Below are 17,237 nucleotides of genomic sequence, written 5' to 3' on the forward strand. Positions count from 1 at the left end.
AATATACTAGGTCTGTAGCTCACCTTGTGTACAATCTAAACTTGATCCATTCCACTTAAATTTTTCATTGCAAAAGCACTTAGTGGTTCCATTTTGTGTCCTGCAATTTGAATTAGGCCAATCCTTGCAGTCTGCTGATGAGGTACACACCGGCTCCAATGGTGGATCCCAACTGATCTCTATCTCAATGCTATTTTCCAATGACTTCTCAGAGCCAAAATTGTCGATTTTGACCACTGTGCAGACATTGGTCATGTGAAAAGGCGGGTTCAGTGGTGGAATTTTGTCGATAAGACTTCGAGAACTGCAATCTGATTCTTTCAGTTGGATTACAAATGTTAATGTCTCTGGATTAATGCTAGTTACCCGGTAGGTGCCACCAGATACCTTGAGCTGAACCTGGCCTGTGGTAATGTTACATTCAAAATTGAAGTACATGGGATCACCACACTTTGATCCAGTGCTTAGAGGATAAGGAATCATGTTTGAGCCACAAGTTTGACAATTTCTTACTGTTGATTCTGCAAATAAAATGTAAAATCCCTTGTTAAAGGGTATTTCTTCCGATTACAGTTTCTTCCTAATGTCTATAAATGGATTTATGCTTGTGTTGATCAGTAAACTAAAACATGAGGTACTTCTTCTCAAGAAAAGGGGCAAAAGAAATTGGAAAGGGACACATACCTATGTCTGAAATAGATACACGAACAAAGAGGTTGTCAGCATCAGAGGCATACTCCTCCTGAAGACCACTAAGTTCATCTGTCCAAATCAAGCATTCTGGGTTACTGCCCCTTTGTGTTATTTTAGTTTGAGCATATGCTTGACATTGGCAGTCACTAAGGCAAGCCTTTCTGCAATATTGACCATCATTCGTATCTGCTAAAATAGAAGAGTATGGATTTTTCCCTTTCATTATCTTTAAACTCAGGAACATGTCTTCACTGGAATTCTTCTTGCATTTGGGTGACTTTCTGGTACACCCACTTGAGAACTCTCCAGTTTTCCAACTATCCGGCGAGACTGGTTTAAACCCAGGCAAACATTTGCACATCAAAGCATTCTTAGTGCTACAACTTCCGAATTTCCCACAAGCATTTGACACACTGCATCGGTCTTGCGGTGCCCACCAGACTGGAGACGATGTATTCCAATTTGCATAGTACTGAATTTCCCCTGAAGAACTCATTACCAACTGTTTTTCAACTGATGAGTTGGGGATAGATCTATGCCTTGTATAGGCGTCATTCCTGGAGATATTGGACAAGAAGCTGCGTATTGCTTCAGGCATCCCATCAAACGTTCTATCCCAGTCCTCACTGCGCCAACGTTGGACATATAAATTTTGAGATATGATATACTGGTTCTCTTTTTCTTGATCTAGCTTGAAGGTATAGTTTCCAGGCGCAGGGTCAACGGGGCTTAACCATGAGGTCAATATTAAGCTTTCATCCATCTTCATACTAGGAAGAAAAGTATCGGTGGGATTACGGAAGCTCTCCCAAAGAATCTCTCCGGATCTGTTGTCACTCAATACAAGGTTCCCAGAGTCCATGAGCTTCACCATCCTGTCTTTAGATGAAGATGTTTCAATATCAGTAGACCAATGAACTGCTCCATTAATTTCGGCCAATACCTTGAGCTTACCATCTTCTTTAATGGAAAAAACTCCAGAGGGGGTATCAGAAAGGGGAAGGGGTTTCTTTCGGTTGGCCACCCATACAACTCTTCGTGGTTTCGACCTGTAATCCCATATGCCCACGAATCTTCCAATCTTGGAGCTTCCATCTGGATTAAAGAAGCCAAGTTCAAAAGTTTTGCCTGCAGAAACAAGAGTTCCTCCATCATTACTAAGCCAATCCTCCGGTGTGATGGTATCTCTAGCAGAGCAATGCAGGACAGAACACAAGAAGAAAAAGATGGTAGATAGAATGTGAGTTGCAGAGACAGGAACCATGAATTTTCTTCTTATCATTTCTTCTCTTCTTAGTGCTGTGCCTTGAAATCTGTAGTTTTTAATGGATACTCTTCCTCTTGAATCTTGAGTGGAGCAAAGTCACATCAGTATTGCCATCTTAGTCTTGCTCCCTCAGTCCACATAATGAGAAGAAAAATAAAAACATATACCTAATTGAATGATTAATAATTGGGGTGCAGCATGCAAAGTTTTTTCTTTATTCATTTTCTAGATTTAAGTTCCCAAATGAGAAAATGATTGAAAATAAAGGTGGACTATGTTTCCTTTTCGATGCACGCTTCTCATGTTTTCTCTTTATGGCAACTATAATATGCTTTCTGGTGCCTTCCAAAGTCTTGATGTTTGTATCATCATGTTCCTCATTTCACCCACTTTTTTTTTTCTTTGTATGTAAAGTTTTTCTCTTTTGAGAAATAAAGTATAAGCATCAACCAATAAATTTTTTTTTAGGAATAATCAATTAAAAGAAATAAAAGAAATATGAAATTATAAATTTAACCTCCCATTTTTTTTTGTTCCAAAAAAATACCTATTTTGGATAGGAATAACCTCATTTTTTTTATCATAAAAATAACATTTTCTTATAAAATATACATGTAAATAATGAAAATATTGAAGAGTATTTATATAAAAAATGAGTTACTCTTTATATTAAAAAATAGGAGAGACTAATTTTACAAATTTAGGATCTTTTCATCATTTTTAATCAATTAATCCATTTTTCTACACTTTCTTCAACTTGGAGGAGCTTCGTAATGGGATAAACAAGAGAAATCAAGAGTGTTTTCACTCTGCTTTTAAAAGGGTTTTCAAGAAAATTCAAATAAATATATTCAAATATAAAAACTAATTTTCTTTGTTTATTCATGTATAGTATAAAAGTTTTTAAAATATTCTCCAAATTTTCAATTATTACTCAATGAATTCTAAAAAAAAACAAAAAAATAAACTAAACACCTGAAAATCATTCTAAAAAATAATTCATTCTCAAAGCAAATTCCCAAAAAAGAAAAAAGAAAAAAGAAAAAAAAAAAGATTGTGTTTTCTATCATATTTTTTTTAAAACATCTTTTCTAAGGTAGAAAACAATTTTTTGTTTTAAAAAAACAAAAAATTATTTTCAAAAACAGCTACAAAATATAACCTAATTTTTCTTCTAAGGTTTTTTTCCTTATCTTCATGTAGGTCTCCTAATTGTCATGCAATGAACAATCCACTTCAAATATTTTTTGGCCAAAGGGTAAAACCAAAGGACTCAGACAAACACAGGAATTAAGAATCAAAAGGACAAAAGGGATTGGAGCAAAGTGATAACTTTTCTCAGTGAACTTCACTGATTTGCTCAAAGACAAGTTGCCAGCAAAATCAAGGATATAAAATATATATGTACATCTTTTTTTGTTGGACCCATTGGGTTTGCTTTTCTTCCCCCTCAATTTGGGATTTAATATAATATAGATCAGGATTGAGCAGGTTTCTGTAAATAAATCAAAATGGGCCTTCTTTAACTTGATTCCTTCTTTGCTTTCAAGTACATGAGAAAAAAGTAGAGCTAGCCTCACATGTGCACATGGCATAGAATTGGGTAACTATTGAGTCATCTCCATCATATGATTAAAGCACAGTGGCCCAAATACAAGCAATGAAGTTAGACTATTTTATGATATAAGCAAAAACCAAAAGTACTTGCAATTGACACTGGTGAGAAATGCTCCCCCATGATCGACATCCTTCGAAGCTGATGGTGATCATATTTTGGGAGCATGTTTCTGGTTTGGCAGAAGAAGCAGGCAAGCAGCAGCCCGGCTAGGAGGGGCCCCTCCCCCCAACAAAGGCTGGTTGTTGTGGAAGTGTAGTTTATCTCACTGCTGAGCATGAGAACTTTATTGGACCTGGTGGGACATCACTTGGGTCCCCCTGAACACTGAAGGTCCCAACATTTATATTTTCATTTAGTTTCTGATCCATCAAATCCCACTGCCTTGTCTTCTTTCCACAATCTCAAATAATTGCAAAACAGAATGGAATGATGCACAGAATGACTAAAAGACTAATCTGTATGAAAATTTGAGAACATTTACCTGACCCAGAAGGCTCGAAGTTTAAGGGTTTGAGAGTATAAAGACTAATCTGTATGAAAATTTGAGAACATCTACATATGAGACGGCTTCTGATTGCCATGTTCTGAAACAAAGAAGGAACACCCTCATTCATGGATAAGGCAAAGCATCTGTCATTTTTAAGCACTATGTCTTTCAATGAAAAAGAAGCTTAAATGACCAAACCCAGACAAAAAGAAGGCACTGTGTTTAACTTCTCACACGCTCAGAAAGAAAAATTAGGAATATACGTCGTGAATAGCATCCTCAGCCCCCACCTTGTGTACAATTTAAACTGGAGCCGTCCCATTTGGTCAATCCTTGAAGTCCGCTGATGAGGTGCACGCTGGTTCCAGAGGTGGATCCCAACTGATTTCTATTTCAACATAATTTTTCAATGTTAGATACGACCAAACAAATAGCCACCGATCAGGATAAAAAAAGGAAAAACCAATGCGATCAGCCACTGTGAAATCCCATGATCAGGCATGACGAAAAAGAATTCTATGATCAAACACGTACAATGTTTTTTTTTTCCGTAAACTCTCTTCAAGAAGATCATAAATTGAAAGTTCCATTAAAGTTCAATTTTGTTCTGATACCATGTTGAACTACCAATTTTCCTATAAATTTAAGTTTATAAGATTTGGACTCAATATGCATATTATGCTCCTCAGAGTATCTCATCTGATATGGTAAAATCTGGTCCAAGAGATAGTTTTTGCTTTTCAATTGTCATCAATTTGGTATTTACTCTCAAACCAAAAATGACACCGTGAATTACTCTAAATCTCAATCTAACCCACATAAATTAGAGAAAACCATCGTAGCAGGAACCAAACTGAGGGGTCTAAATTGAAGCTTCTCAGTGAGCGGATAGTCTGTGTCACTGCTTCAACTTGAAAGGGTAATGCATTTGTTTTCTACATTTTGTTATAGTTGGTTTGATTAAGTCCTTTGAGGTCTGTCCATTCCTTCTCGTGGTCCCATAGTATTTGCTTGTCTTTTCCTCACTGGGGAAAGAACATTAACACGGTTTGGTGTGGGAACTGACCTTTCCTTTAGTATGCGCGCACTATAATTTTTCTTCCCAATAATCTGGAAAACATTCAAGAAGACCTCATGTGAGAACCATTATTGGTGACTATTGAAATAAAGCCACTCAATTTGTCCTATAAAAAACATATCCTCACTATCGTATAGGAGGTGCAATACAAACAGCGAGATTGAAAATTTCGAGATACACATACAACTGATTATAGAGAGACGAACCAAAATAGAACATCAGATGGATACATGAAGATGCTAAAAAATCTTCATAAATAATTGAAAATTTTGGTTCCACCATTTCCGAAATCAAAGGAGGTTTCTTGATACAAAAATTGGTTTTAGGGTTTAGGGAGGGTAAGGGGTGATGAAAACTTTAAACCACATAGGATCACATGTAGACATTAAAACATACAGTAAAATGGGAATTAATGAAATGTTTACCTTGATTAATCCCATGGAAAGCCATTTCCGTGCTCCACTGGTGTCCAAGAATATGCTTAGTTTGTGATGGTGTGAAAATCCGGATTTAATGAGCTCTTCCTTTTCTACACCCAAGATCCAGTCCGTGTGTTCTCTTAAGAGTGCATGCAGTGTGTGCCCTTTTTCAGCCCTTAAGAAAAACAGAAACCTTCATTTGCACTTATGTATATATACAAATAAATATATTCATATATACCACACATTACACATATTATTTGGATCACTTGACTTAATGGGTCAATCAAGTGAATTAGGGTGAACCCATGAAAAATCAAGTAACAATATGTGTTTAGCCCTATTATGGACCACAATATAAAAAATAAAATAACATTAATTTATGACATTATCACATTGATTATGTAAGTCCACATATAAAAATTTCAACAATTCTCCCACTTGGACTACATAATCAAACATCACAACGTATACATAATCATGAATCAATGTCCCATAGAATTTCATCAAAACAAATAATCAAAAGCAATCATATATGTTTCATTACTTGATTCACAGGGAAATATACAATAGTAACAATCCTTTCAACAATAGCATAATATTACAATACCAAAAACGGTTTCCACTAACTTAATGCAACCTAGGCTCCTAACAACCCCGTTTGAGATACATGTTCATGAAACACAACTATGGGTAAGCCTTTTGTTAATGGATCCGCCAACATACCTTTTGTTGACATATGCTCAATACCTTTTGAGATGGAAATGCTTAAGCTAGTGAAAATCTACATCAAGAGGCTTTTTGGGAGGACAAATGTAAAATACATCTAAGCATCATTAACCTTCATGATTCTACTATGCATCATGGGATGAATTCTCAATCATATATAGGTGAGTATCACATATATATAGGTTTAACACACAATGCTAACATAATGAGGTGGATAAATATGCATGTCAAATTGATCATAGTGGAAAAATTGTTAGCTAGAAACTAAAAAATCCGATTCCTAAGTGCTTCTTGTTTTTTGTTTTTAAAAACAAAAAATGATAATAATTTCTACATAAAATGTAAAAATTATCTTAAAAAATTAATAACGTTCAGCTTAGAAAATTTTAAGATATTATGTGAAACAAATTTATCATCTTAACATTTAAAAGTAATTTTTAAAGATATAAAATAAGTTCATATTATTTATATAGAAACTATTTTATAATTTACATAGAAATTGCTATTATATATATATATTTTGAATTGGGTTATTTCACACTATTGGAGCATAGTTTACCTGAGGTGATTAAGGATGTGAAAAGGTATAGTTTTTTTAGGATAGTTGTGATAATTTATAATTGAAGTATTTTTAATTTTTTTAATACTTAAAAATTAAAAATTTTCAAGGAAAACTCTTTCTAGAGTCAGTACCAAACACACTTTAAATATGTGATCAAAAGAAATATGACATCAAGATAGGTTAATAATTAAAAAAATAAAATAATTCAACATATTTATTGAATTCACATTCAAGAAAAGGTCACCTGTGACACAGGTGCATGGCTGTCCATTTATTCCTAATTGCCTTAGACAAACATCGGATTTTTTATAATTGTACAGTGAATTTAAAATTAATTTTTTAAAATATAATATAGTGAAAAATATTTTCAAATCTACGGCACTTATTGCCATTTTGAAAGATATCTCTTGAAAAGATACCTTTTATCATTTTTATATCAATGATACACGTTAAAAAAATGAATTTACATTGAAGCGACACCTTTCATAATTTTTATATTAATAACACATATTAAAAAAAATTTGTCATAATTTTTATATTAATAACACATATTAAAAAAAATTTGAATTTACATTAAAAGTGTCTTTTCAAGAGACACCTTTTACAATTCTACAAAATCAAATTTATATTAAAAGTGTCTTTTAAAGAGACACTTTTCACAATTTTCATATCAGTTGCATAGTAAAAAAATTGAATTTATACTAAAGATGCATTCTTAAGACACACTTTCTATAATTTTACAAAATCAAATTTATATTAAAAGTGTCTTTTAAAGAGACACTTTTCACAATTTTCATATCAATTGCATAGTAAAAAATTGAATTTATACTAAAGATGTATTCTTAAGACACACTTTCTATAATTTTACAAAATTAAATTTATATTAAAGGTGGTTCTTGAAGAGACACCTTAAATAATTCTTGTATCAGTCATTCATTGAAATAATTGAATTTATATTAAAAATGTATTTTTTTTTCATTGTGTGACTAATATGAAAATTATCGAAGATGTCTCTTCAAGAGATACCTTTAGCATAAATTTGATTTTATGGTATTATGGAAAAAATATTTCTTTAGTATAAATTCAATTTTTTTTTAACGTGTATGACTAATAAAAAAATTGTGGAAAAGTGTCTTTTGAAGATACATTTTTAGTGTAAATTTAATTTTTTTTTTAACATGTATGGTTGATAATAGAAGGTGTTTTTTCAGGAAACACTTTTTAAAGTGATAAAAAGTGCCGTGTATTTGAAAAAATATTTTTATAACTATCATATTTTAAGAATTTTTTTTCAAAATTATCATTTTTCAAGAATTATTTTTTTAAAATAACCGTATAAGTTAAAAAGCCCGACAAACATCCCCTTACTCTTGAGTCATTTTGTTTGTTTGTTTGTTTTTTTTTTGTTTTTTTTTATTTTTTGTGATTGCATGTTGAAAATTTGATTTTAACACGAGTCCACTAGGAGTTCAGGACAGCTATTAATTAATGGGGGCAGTTCTTAACCTCTTCATGGCCTGCCTACTAATTTTGGTGGGTTGCTCACTGGTGACGTCTGACTTAAAACAAGTCCATCACCCAACTTACCATTCATGGACAAATAAAATATTAGTAATGTGCCAATCATCTTATATATGTAGTAACATTTTCAAAATTTTAATCTAAACCTTGATGTAAATGATTAAATTTAAATAAATTAATTAAAATATATATTTAAATTAATTATTATTTTTTTTCACCTGCAGTTGGAGGCCGGTGGAGTGGTGAAATCTTGGAAATGGACGCCAACCATGCAGCAAATAAAGTGACCCAAAGTCCAAGACCACGTTTAGAGCATTTGACCCTTTTTACTTGTTTTCAACGGCTTCTAGTCTTGAAGTTAAAATCCGCGGTTTCATAAACGGTATTCTGAATTTTTCTCTCTTGCTTTCTGTTTTTCACATTTTCCAGGAAATGAGACCTGTTTGTTTGGCTATCAGCAATGAGTTTCTAACATGGCATATGGGTTTTGGGTTTTTCAGTTGAGGGAAGCCTATCATAGCATTTAAAAATGGATCCCCACAGTGGCCAACACCATTGGATTATAGTTCATCATGGTTCTTATTCATAATCTTTATTAAATAGATCAAACCCAAATACGATATAATAATCAGGTTAGAAAAACATAGATTCATCTAATTATTTAATAGACAATAAGTCGTAAATTCATTTAATTAATCAATAATCATACAGAATTAAATTTTATACAAATCTACATGATTAATTTCTTAATCTAATATGTTTATAATTCAATTAATTAATTTATTTAAAATCAAATTTTAAATAAATCAAATATAAGTTAAATGAGTTAGAGTTAGTCATATTAATCAGTACCATTATCAAGTTGTTCAATTAGGATCAAAATTGTGTTTTACAAATTTACTTGAAAATAACTTATTTATTAAATGAGTTAAACATATTGACATAAATTTAACCTTTAAACCCATAAAAAATAAATTGAATTCCAGTCGTGTTAATGAATTATATTAAATTTTTGACACTCGTAGTCTATGTAAAGAAAAGATGTTGTATCTTGCCCTTAGCTAAGCTTAGAGCATCCAACAAGTGACTATAAGGGTCCATATCTTAGGCTAAATTGAATGAAACCATTATATCATACAAAACCCCCTATGATAATGATGCTGCAAACGCCAAATTTGACTTCCCAAAGCTGTATAATAATGTATTTGTTGTCTGTTGTGTGGAAGTAAGATACAGCTTAGTGACAAGCATGTATGGGGCGTGGAATCTAGTGAGAATCCATTGGATAGGAGTATGGAATGTCGGCCATGAGCATGATCTAGCCATCCACATTTCTCGGTGTCAGAAGGGTCAGTACTAGTTTTTGGATTCACCCATGTATGACATTTGAAATTCAGCTTAAAAGTTGGATCAACCCACCTGAGCACCTAACCTTATAGAATAGTTACAATGAAAAAATATAGATATATGACATGGAAAAACTTGAGTCTTCATTGATTTCCTTTTCAGATTGAAAACTATTAGACAAATTGATTGTTTTTTATTCTTCAATTGTCATGAAATTGGTATCCACAAAACTAAAGAAACACCCTAAAACTAGTCCAAAATCTTATCTAACCCACATAAATTACAGAAAATTATCTTTAACAACAACCAAATTACAGAAAATTTTGAGACACATGTTATAGATGAATCTTGGTTATGGATTATAGTTAGAGGGGGTAAATAGGTTTTTTTTTTCCAACTTAGAGATGGTTCCCAAAGAAGGCTGTCATTCCCTTCAATTTTTCCCCTAAATTTCGTTTTAATATTTTGAGCATAAAATCAGAAAACATATGCAAGAATAGATACACCGATATATTGTCCCTATAATATAAACAATGTCCATCATTATGAATCAAGAGTGTACACACAAACACTTTGATGTTGGATTTGATGGGAAAACAAAATCACAACAGTTCACAAGGTATAAACAACTCACCACCCAAATCACAAACACAAAGGGATACATAAAATACCACCCTAAGGAAAACAATAAGGGATATGAAATTAACTCTAAGAGATACAGAGTATAAAAAGGAAATCAAAATCTGTTAAGACAATTTGTCTTCAAAACGTGTTGAATATCCCTCTGAACCAACTAGCCAATTTACTCCAAATCCAATGATTCCAAATGGATATGACAGCTAAGACAATAAACTTTCCATTGACATATGGCTGACATTAATTTAGCACCATTTGTTCCCAGTAAATTTTCAAAGTTGTCTCTAGTTTCAAAATTCTCACTCATGCTACTAGAGTAAGAATTTGCAACTCTTTCAACTTATTTTCAAAGTCTACGTGTTGGGACCCTCCCATGTCACAGTCTCCCAATATTAATTTAAATATAGATTCATATTAATTAGTCTATGAATGATTTGTTTATCCTCTTGCAAAATAGTTAATTTGATTAATGATGATCTTAAAAGCTTTTAAGTTATAAACATATCTTTGGATGATTAATGAACATGATTATGTGTTCTTTACAATTTTGATTTGCTCATATAAGCTAATAACATGTCTTTTAAGTGACTTGAAAAGCTTGAAGAAGGGCCTTGTGATTTCATAAAAGCTTAGTAATGATCCTCAAAGTTCAAATCCAAATGAAAAGGATGTTGTTAAAGAGCATGGTATATATTGTGAACTCAAATTCTACAAGTTAAACTTTTCGAAAAATTGGTAATTGAGTAGAGCTTGGTTTGACGGGATGTCATGTGTTCAAGAGTCGCTTCTCCCCAATTTGCATATTTATTTCCTCCTAGGCTGCCAATGATCTCATTCTTGGAGCATGTGTTCCTGCTTTGGTAGAAGAAGCAGCAGCCCTACTATAGAACAGTGGAAGAAGCATTGGAACCTTTGTCCCTTCTTCAAGGTCTTTAGATTTTTTCAATTTGTTTTCTTTTCAATTCTCATGCATACATCTAATTTTCCACTTCCATAATATTTCAACCTCTGGATGTGAAATAGTATTTGTAGATCAATCAATAGTATTCCAACGTAATATGTCACTATAAAATAATCCAATATTTCAACCTCTATAGCTGAAATAGTATATGCAGATCAATCAAAAGCACCCCACCATGTATATTCAGCCAATGTAATCGCTACCACCAACAAAACTAATTATTGGCTTCATTTTAAGAATGTTATAGCTAATAAATCCCTACTTTCCTTACCATCAATTACTCAATAGAAATCATGCTTCAATTTATTCCTAATTCCAACAGTAAATCACTGGTAATAGAAGGCATAAAATACATATATAGGGTCATTTCTTTGAGTGACTTTACTCAAAAGGATGGTCTTGATTACAACTAGCAAATTCTGCTTATAAGAAGACCCTATACAAAACTCACATGGCTATGATCATTACTGTCGGTGAGTCACTATCACACAGAATTCATATCAGTTTCGTTTACAAATTGTTCTTAGGAAGAACATATTCCAACTGGGGGAGAATACAAGTAGAGGTTCCAAGCTACAGACCAAGAAGGTATGCACCAACAGATACCTAGCTAGGATTGATTCTTCCAGTAACGGTTGGTTATCAGTATATAAAAATGTGAGCAGGCAGCTAAGTTGGAACCTTATAGACACCGTTAGTCTCCCTAGCATATGATAAAGAATCTTTAAGGCCATTAAGTCAAACAGTTCACACTTACTAACTAGGTTTTTCTCTTTGTCATGACTTTTTGTTTTTTCTTATGCTCCTTTGGTTATGAGACCAAGCCCTTCAGTAACTGCTGCTGTTGTTATTGTAGCTGGTGAGCAAGAGCACATTGACCTGGAAGCAACATTGAAGTTACGGTTGAAAACATCCCATAAGTGTTTTCTAGTATTAAGTGAGGTCTAAGGAGCATGGGCCATTGGTCCTAGGTTTTATTTTGGGCTATTTGCCTTGTTCTATTTAGTGTGTTGCTGGGCTATGAGTTTTGGGCTTACTTCATTGTTTAATATTTGGTATGATACAAGCTTTGTTATGAGTTGAATATTTTGGTAAGATATTTGCTTATAGTATTTTGATATATTATTATTATTATTTATCTTTAAATTGTGGTTGCATCTATATCATTTGTAACATGTCTTGTACTGATTTTCTGCAATTAATGTTTGAACCCCAAAACAACGAAGGGGTCACTGAGGCTTGGGAAACCCTTTCAGCCAAGCAGGTTCAGGCAGTGTTGCCGGCCGATGGGCCAAATTTGCACCCCTAGATATTTCCCATTGTTAGTGCTCCCACTAGAGTAAAGAGGCCTATATCAAATATTTCATAAGCATGCCAAAGTTTCTCTGCCATCCCTAATGAAATTGCCGGACCGCCTAATTTATCATCACAAAAAGTTCACATTTAATGGCGAAGAAGTAATACCTTCCAGTAAAATTCGCTCTGTAGAACAAGAATATTCTCAACATTGATAAATAGAGAGTACCGAGAGTAGTTGTGGAGATTACCTCCTCCTTTATCTGCCGTCTACACTGACTGTTAACTCATTGGTACATGTCTCTGGTTTACTAGATGAAGAAGCTGTGCTGAAAACCCCTCTTCTCACAGTAAAAGCTGGTTGTTTAGGAGTTGGAAGAGTTGCAGTTTCACTGCCAAGCAAGAAAACTACATTCGACATGACAGGACGATCGCTCGGGTCTTCTTGAACACAGAGGAGCCCAACATTTACACATCTCAAAAATTCAGCGACATCACATGTTTCATGCAGTGACTGATCCATCAAGTCCAATGCCTTGTTCTCTTGCCACAATCTCCATGCCTAACCCACCATAGAAAATCAGTAGTATGAGGCAGGGAGGGACCAAAAAGTATTGATTGGTTTGAGAAATTTGAAGTGCTTACATAACCCAGAAGGCTTAAAGCTTGTTGAGACTGATAAAATCCAGTGTTCCTTTTCCCGCTGATGATCTCGAGTACAACAACACCGAAGCTGAAAACATCGGATTTAATGGAAAAGAAGCCATCTAGTGCATACTCTGGAGACATATAGCCACTGCATTTCACCAACCGTTACAATAGTTAGTTTATTAGGCATGCAACTTCTTTTTGAAACACAGACGGGGGCTTGAAATTATGCTATCTTACTAAGTTCCAACTACTCTGTTTGTGCTTGCTTCAGTTTGTTTGCCCCCAAAAATCCTTGCCAAGCCAAAGTCCGAAATTTTGGGATTCATCTCCTCATCCAGCAGAATGTTGCTTGTTTTCAGGTCTCTGTGAATGATCCTCAGCCTAGAATCTTGGTGAAGATAAAGAAGCCCACGAGCTATCCCCAAAATGATGTCGAAGCGTTTCTCCCAGTTCAATAAGAAGCGAAGCGTTCGGTCTGGTAAGATCATCATTTTCCATTAAAAAAAACACAATTTTAGAGACCGTTCAGTTCTGCCTATTTATATATGAAGGATTCAGGTTTAGAAGCCGACCAAATATGAAGGAGTCTAAGCTTTTATTTGGCATATACTCGTAGAGTAATATCTTTTCATCTTCTTCAACACAATAGCCCAAAAGTCTGACAAGATTTCGATGCTGAAGTTTGGCAATCAGCACAACCTCATTCTTGAACTCTTCTAGTCCTTGTCCTGAAACACTTGAGAGCCTCTTCACAGCAATGTCTTGTCCTCCTGGAAAGCTCCCCTGAGTAGATTTTCATTGGTGTAGTTCACCCATTAGCCTGAACTTGTTGAAATGAAAATATAAGAAAGGATTATTACCTTGTATACTGGGCCAAAACCTCCTTGCCCTAGCTTATTTGCATCTGACAAATTATTTGTAGCAGCTAGTATACTTCCCAGATCAAAAAATGGTACATCTATGCCTTCCCTGTCATCTTCTGTGAACTGGCCCCAGCCAATCAAGTCTTTGACGCGTCTCTCACTGTGATACAGATGAAGCACTGGATTTCCTTGAATACTTCCCCTGTGTTCTGAAATTCAAGAACAATTACAAATTTCAATTGAATCCTAAGTTATACAGAACATCACATGTAATAGTACAAATTTATCCGACTCTGCATACTAGTTACCTTGCATCTCTGACACCCTTCTTCTCCTCAAATAATATATAAAGACAGTGAAGCATGAGATAACAATCACAGCTACAACACTCCCAATGAAGATCACATATGGCTGCTGCTTTCTCTGTGAAGGACCTGCTTCTAAAATAAAGCGAAATAGCCAATCGGATGAGGAACTACGGTATGTAATTTGATAATCAGTATGCAATATACCGGTTTTATAATAAGACAAGATATTTCCAGAGAGCATTCTTATAATTCAAGGAGGAACTGAGTTGTATTGATAGTATTCTAACCTACTGGAAAGCAACTGACATTTGTGGGATCCCACTGATAGTTTATTTTGCAATGACACCTTTTCTGTCCATCTCCTGTTGTATTGCAATTTGAATGAGCCCAGTACTTGCAGTCTTCAGTAGAATTACAGATTGGTTCCAATGGAGGTCTCCACTCAATCTGTATTTCGCGTAACCATTCAGCATCAGAAAATGGATACAAACTAGAAGTACTCTTCTCTGCCGTGCACCCACTTTTCACCAAAAATGGTGAGTCCTGGTTGAACTCCAGAAGTTTCTTCATGGCATCGCTACTTGCTATACAATTATCTTCACCAAGTTGAATGGAAAATTCTTTTGCTTCTGGCCTGATGCTAGTGACTTGGTAATATGTGTTATTCGGTCTCATAAAAATAACTTGGCCTGTGGAGTTTTCACAGTAGAAACTCAAGTACTTGGGATCACCGCAGTCAGTTCCGGTGCTTAGCGGATATGGGATAATATTAGTTCCACAAATCTTACAATTTCTTCCCATCGGTTCTGCATGAGAAGTACGTTAACCAAATCACACAGCAAATATAAGGAAAAGAAAACAGATTTTTAACATGGTTGTCAATGTGATCTCTGCCTTCACAAATCCTACCAGCACTCAAGAATTCACTAATCAAATAAAAAAGAATGGTTACAATGGTGATGACTCTCAGTCCCCTCTCACTTGTAGCCGATACTTTAATTTTTCCTCTCTGAAACAAAATCCTAAATTTTAAATTACATTAGGGTCAAACTCGTTACATAATAAATAAATAAAAAATTTAGAGGCAGTGCTCCCTTAAACCCCTAAGAACTAACTGGACAACACAATTCCTGCAAACTCAATAGGGAACCCAACATCTCTAACATCCCTTGTGAAACATAACAAAATTGATTCAAGCTTTACAATCTAACATAATAGACTACAAAAATATCAAAATATGTCTACCCTCCGGTTTCCCATATGGGTACTCCTTTGGCAAAAGTGAAGTAAAATGAAAATGAATGCATGCATATATACTTGAGTGTTGCATTTACAACACACTGAAAGAGAAGTTTACCTATATCAGAAACTGCCACACGCACATAGAGATCATGGCCGCCATCCAAATACGCCTCCTGAATGTCATTAAGATTTTCCTCCCAAATCATACAGATGGCAGTGTCTGCACGAGTCTCGGCTTCAACATAGGCATAAGCCTGGCAGTTGTTACAGTCTCTGTTGCAGTAATTTTCGCATTCTTTTTCATTTGTAGTGTTGAACTGTGTGTCTGATTTTTTCACTCTCATCATCTCTAGCCTCAAAAAAGTGTCATTCTTGCTGCACAGGGGTGAAATTCTTCTACAGCCCCCCGAAAAATCTCCACCATTCCACTTTGCTGGAAAATTTGGTTGGAATCCTGGCAAACACCTGCACAAAATCCTATTTCTAGTACTGCAGCTGGCAAAACTCCCACAGGGATTATTCCCATCGCAACTGTTTTTTGGTTCCTTCAAAAGCGAATACCAAGAGCCCGTCTGATTACGGAACTGTAGATACTCTATCTGGCCGGAAAATTTCATCACCAACCTCCTATAATAAAAAGAGGTTGTTGGTTGGCTACTATTAATGCTGGAATTTGATAACATTTTGGATAATTCAGAATACATCTTATGGTCCCAACCGGATGTAATGAAATCATCTGATATCCCACTCTTCCAGTATGTATTAGGCCCATTCTGGATGATGTACAGGTTCTGTGCTACTTGATCTTTCCTGAAAGTGAAGTTCCCCGAACCCGGGTCACTGCTGCTTTTCCATGAAGTCAACACCAAGTTGCCATCCATCTTCATACCTGGAAGAAAAGTATCAGTTGCGTTTCCAAAGCTTTGCCACAGACTTGTTTGCAGCTGATCATTCTTCAGAACCAGGTTCCCGGAATCTATGAGCTGCGCTACCTTTTCTGTAGATGACGATTTCTGGAGAGGGGTTGACCAGAAAGGTCTCCCTCTTCCATTCGAATTCAACACGAGGTTACCATCTTGAATGGACAAAACTCCAGTGGAATCAGGCAGTGGGTCGTTTCTATTGGCTACCCACACAACGGTTTTCGGCTCCAACCTGTAATACCATATACCAACATATCTTTGGTGACTAGAGCTCCCATTAGGGGTGAAGAACCCCAATTCAAATGTCTTACCAGCAGACAAGAGAGTTTCTCCATCACCATCACTGATCGGATCATTCTGCCTTATGGTATCTCTTGCTGCACATGTTTGATAACAACACAACAATATTGGGTACAAGATGAAGATGGTAGATACCATGTGAATTGTTGTTGACCATGTAATTGCAATTCTTCTTCTATTGATTACCATTAGGTAGTTAAGACTTCCCTTCTTCACTTGGAGCTGTGGTAGAGGCTGCTGCTGAATTAATCCCCAATGTTTTCTATCAACAACCATGTCTGGTGTTGTTCCTAATTCACAAAAAAAATGGCCTATCTCATTGATTGGGTCAACCAA

At 34.9% G+C, this 17,237-nt stretch overlaps 1 protein-coding gene across 1 annotated transcript in view; it reads right to left on the minus strand.

The window, feature by feature from the left end:
• The window catches only part of LOC100267196 (uncharacterized), a 39,445-nt gene extending 22,208 nt beyond the window's left edge, over positions 1-17,237 (minus strand). Inside the window, exons 1-10 of the mRNA XM_010659075.3 lie at positions 15,794-17,237; positions 14,724-15,242; positions 14,437-14,568; positions 14,126-14,337; positions 13,838-14,048; positions 13,503-13,740; positions 13,260-13,410; positions 12,882-13,176; positions 685-1,878; positions 24-521 (exon numbers count right to left, since the gene is read on the minus strand). Of these exons, the coding sequence (XP_010657377.1) occupies positions 24-521; positions 685-1,878; positions 12,882-13,176; positions 13,260-13,410; positions 13,503-13,740; positions 13,838-14,048; positions 14,126-14,337; positions 14,437-14,568; positions 14,724-15,242; positions 15,794-17,177 (4,834 nt within the window). The 5' untranslated portion in view covers positions 17,178-17,237. The remainder of the gene's footprint in view (positions 1-23; positions 522-684; positions 1,879-12,881; positions 13,177-13,259; positions 13,411-13,502; positions 13,741-13,837; positions 14,049-14,125; positions 14,338-14,436; positions 14,569-14,723; positions 15,243-15,793) is intronic.

This window comes from Vitis vinifera, chromosome 12, assembly GCF_030704535.1.
Source record: "Vitis vinifera cultivar Pinot Noir 40024 chromosome 12, ASM3070453v1".
Classification (NCBI taxonomy): Eukaryota; Viridiplantae; Streptophyta; class Magnoliopsida; order Vitales; family Vitaceae; genus Vitis; species Vitis vinifera.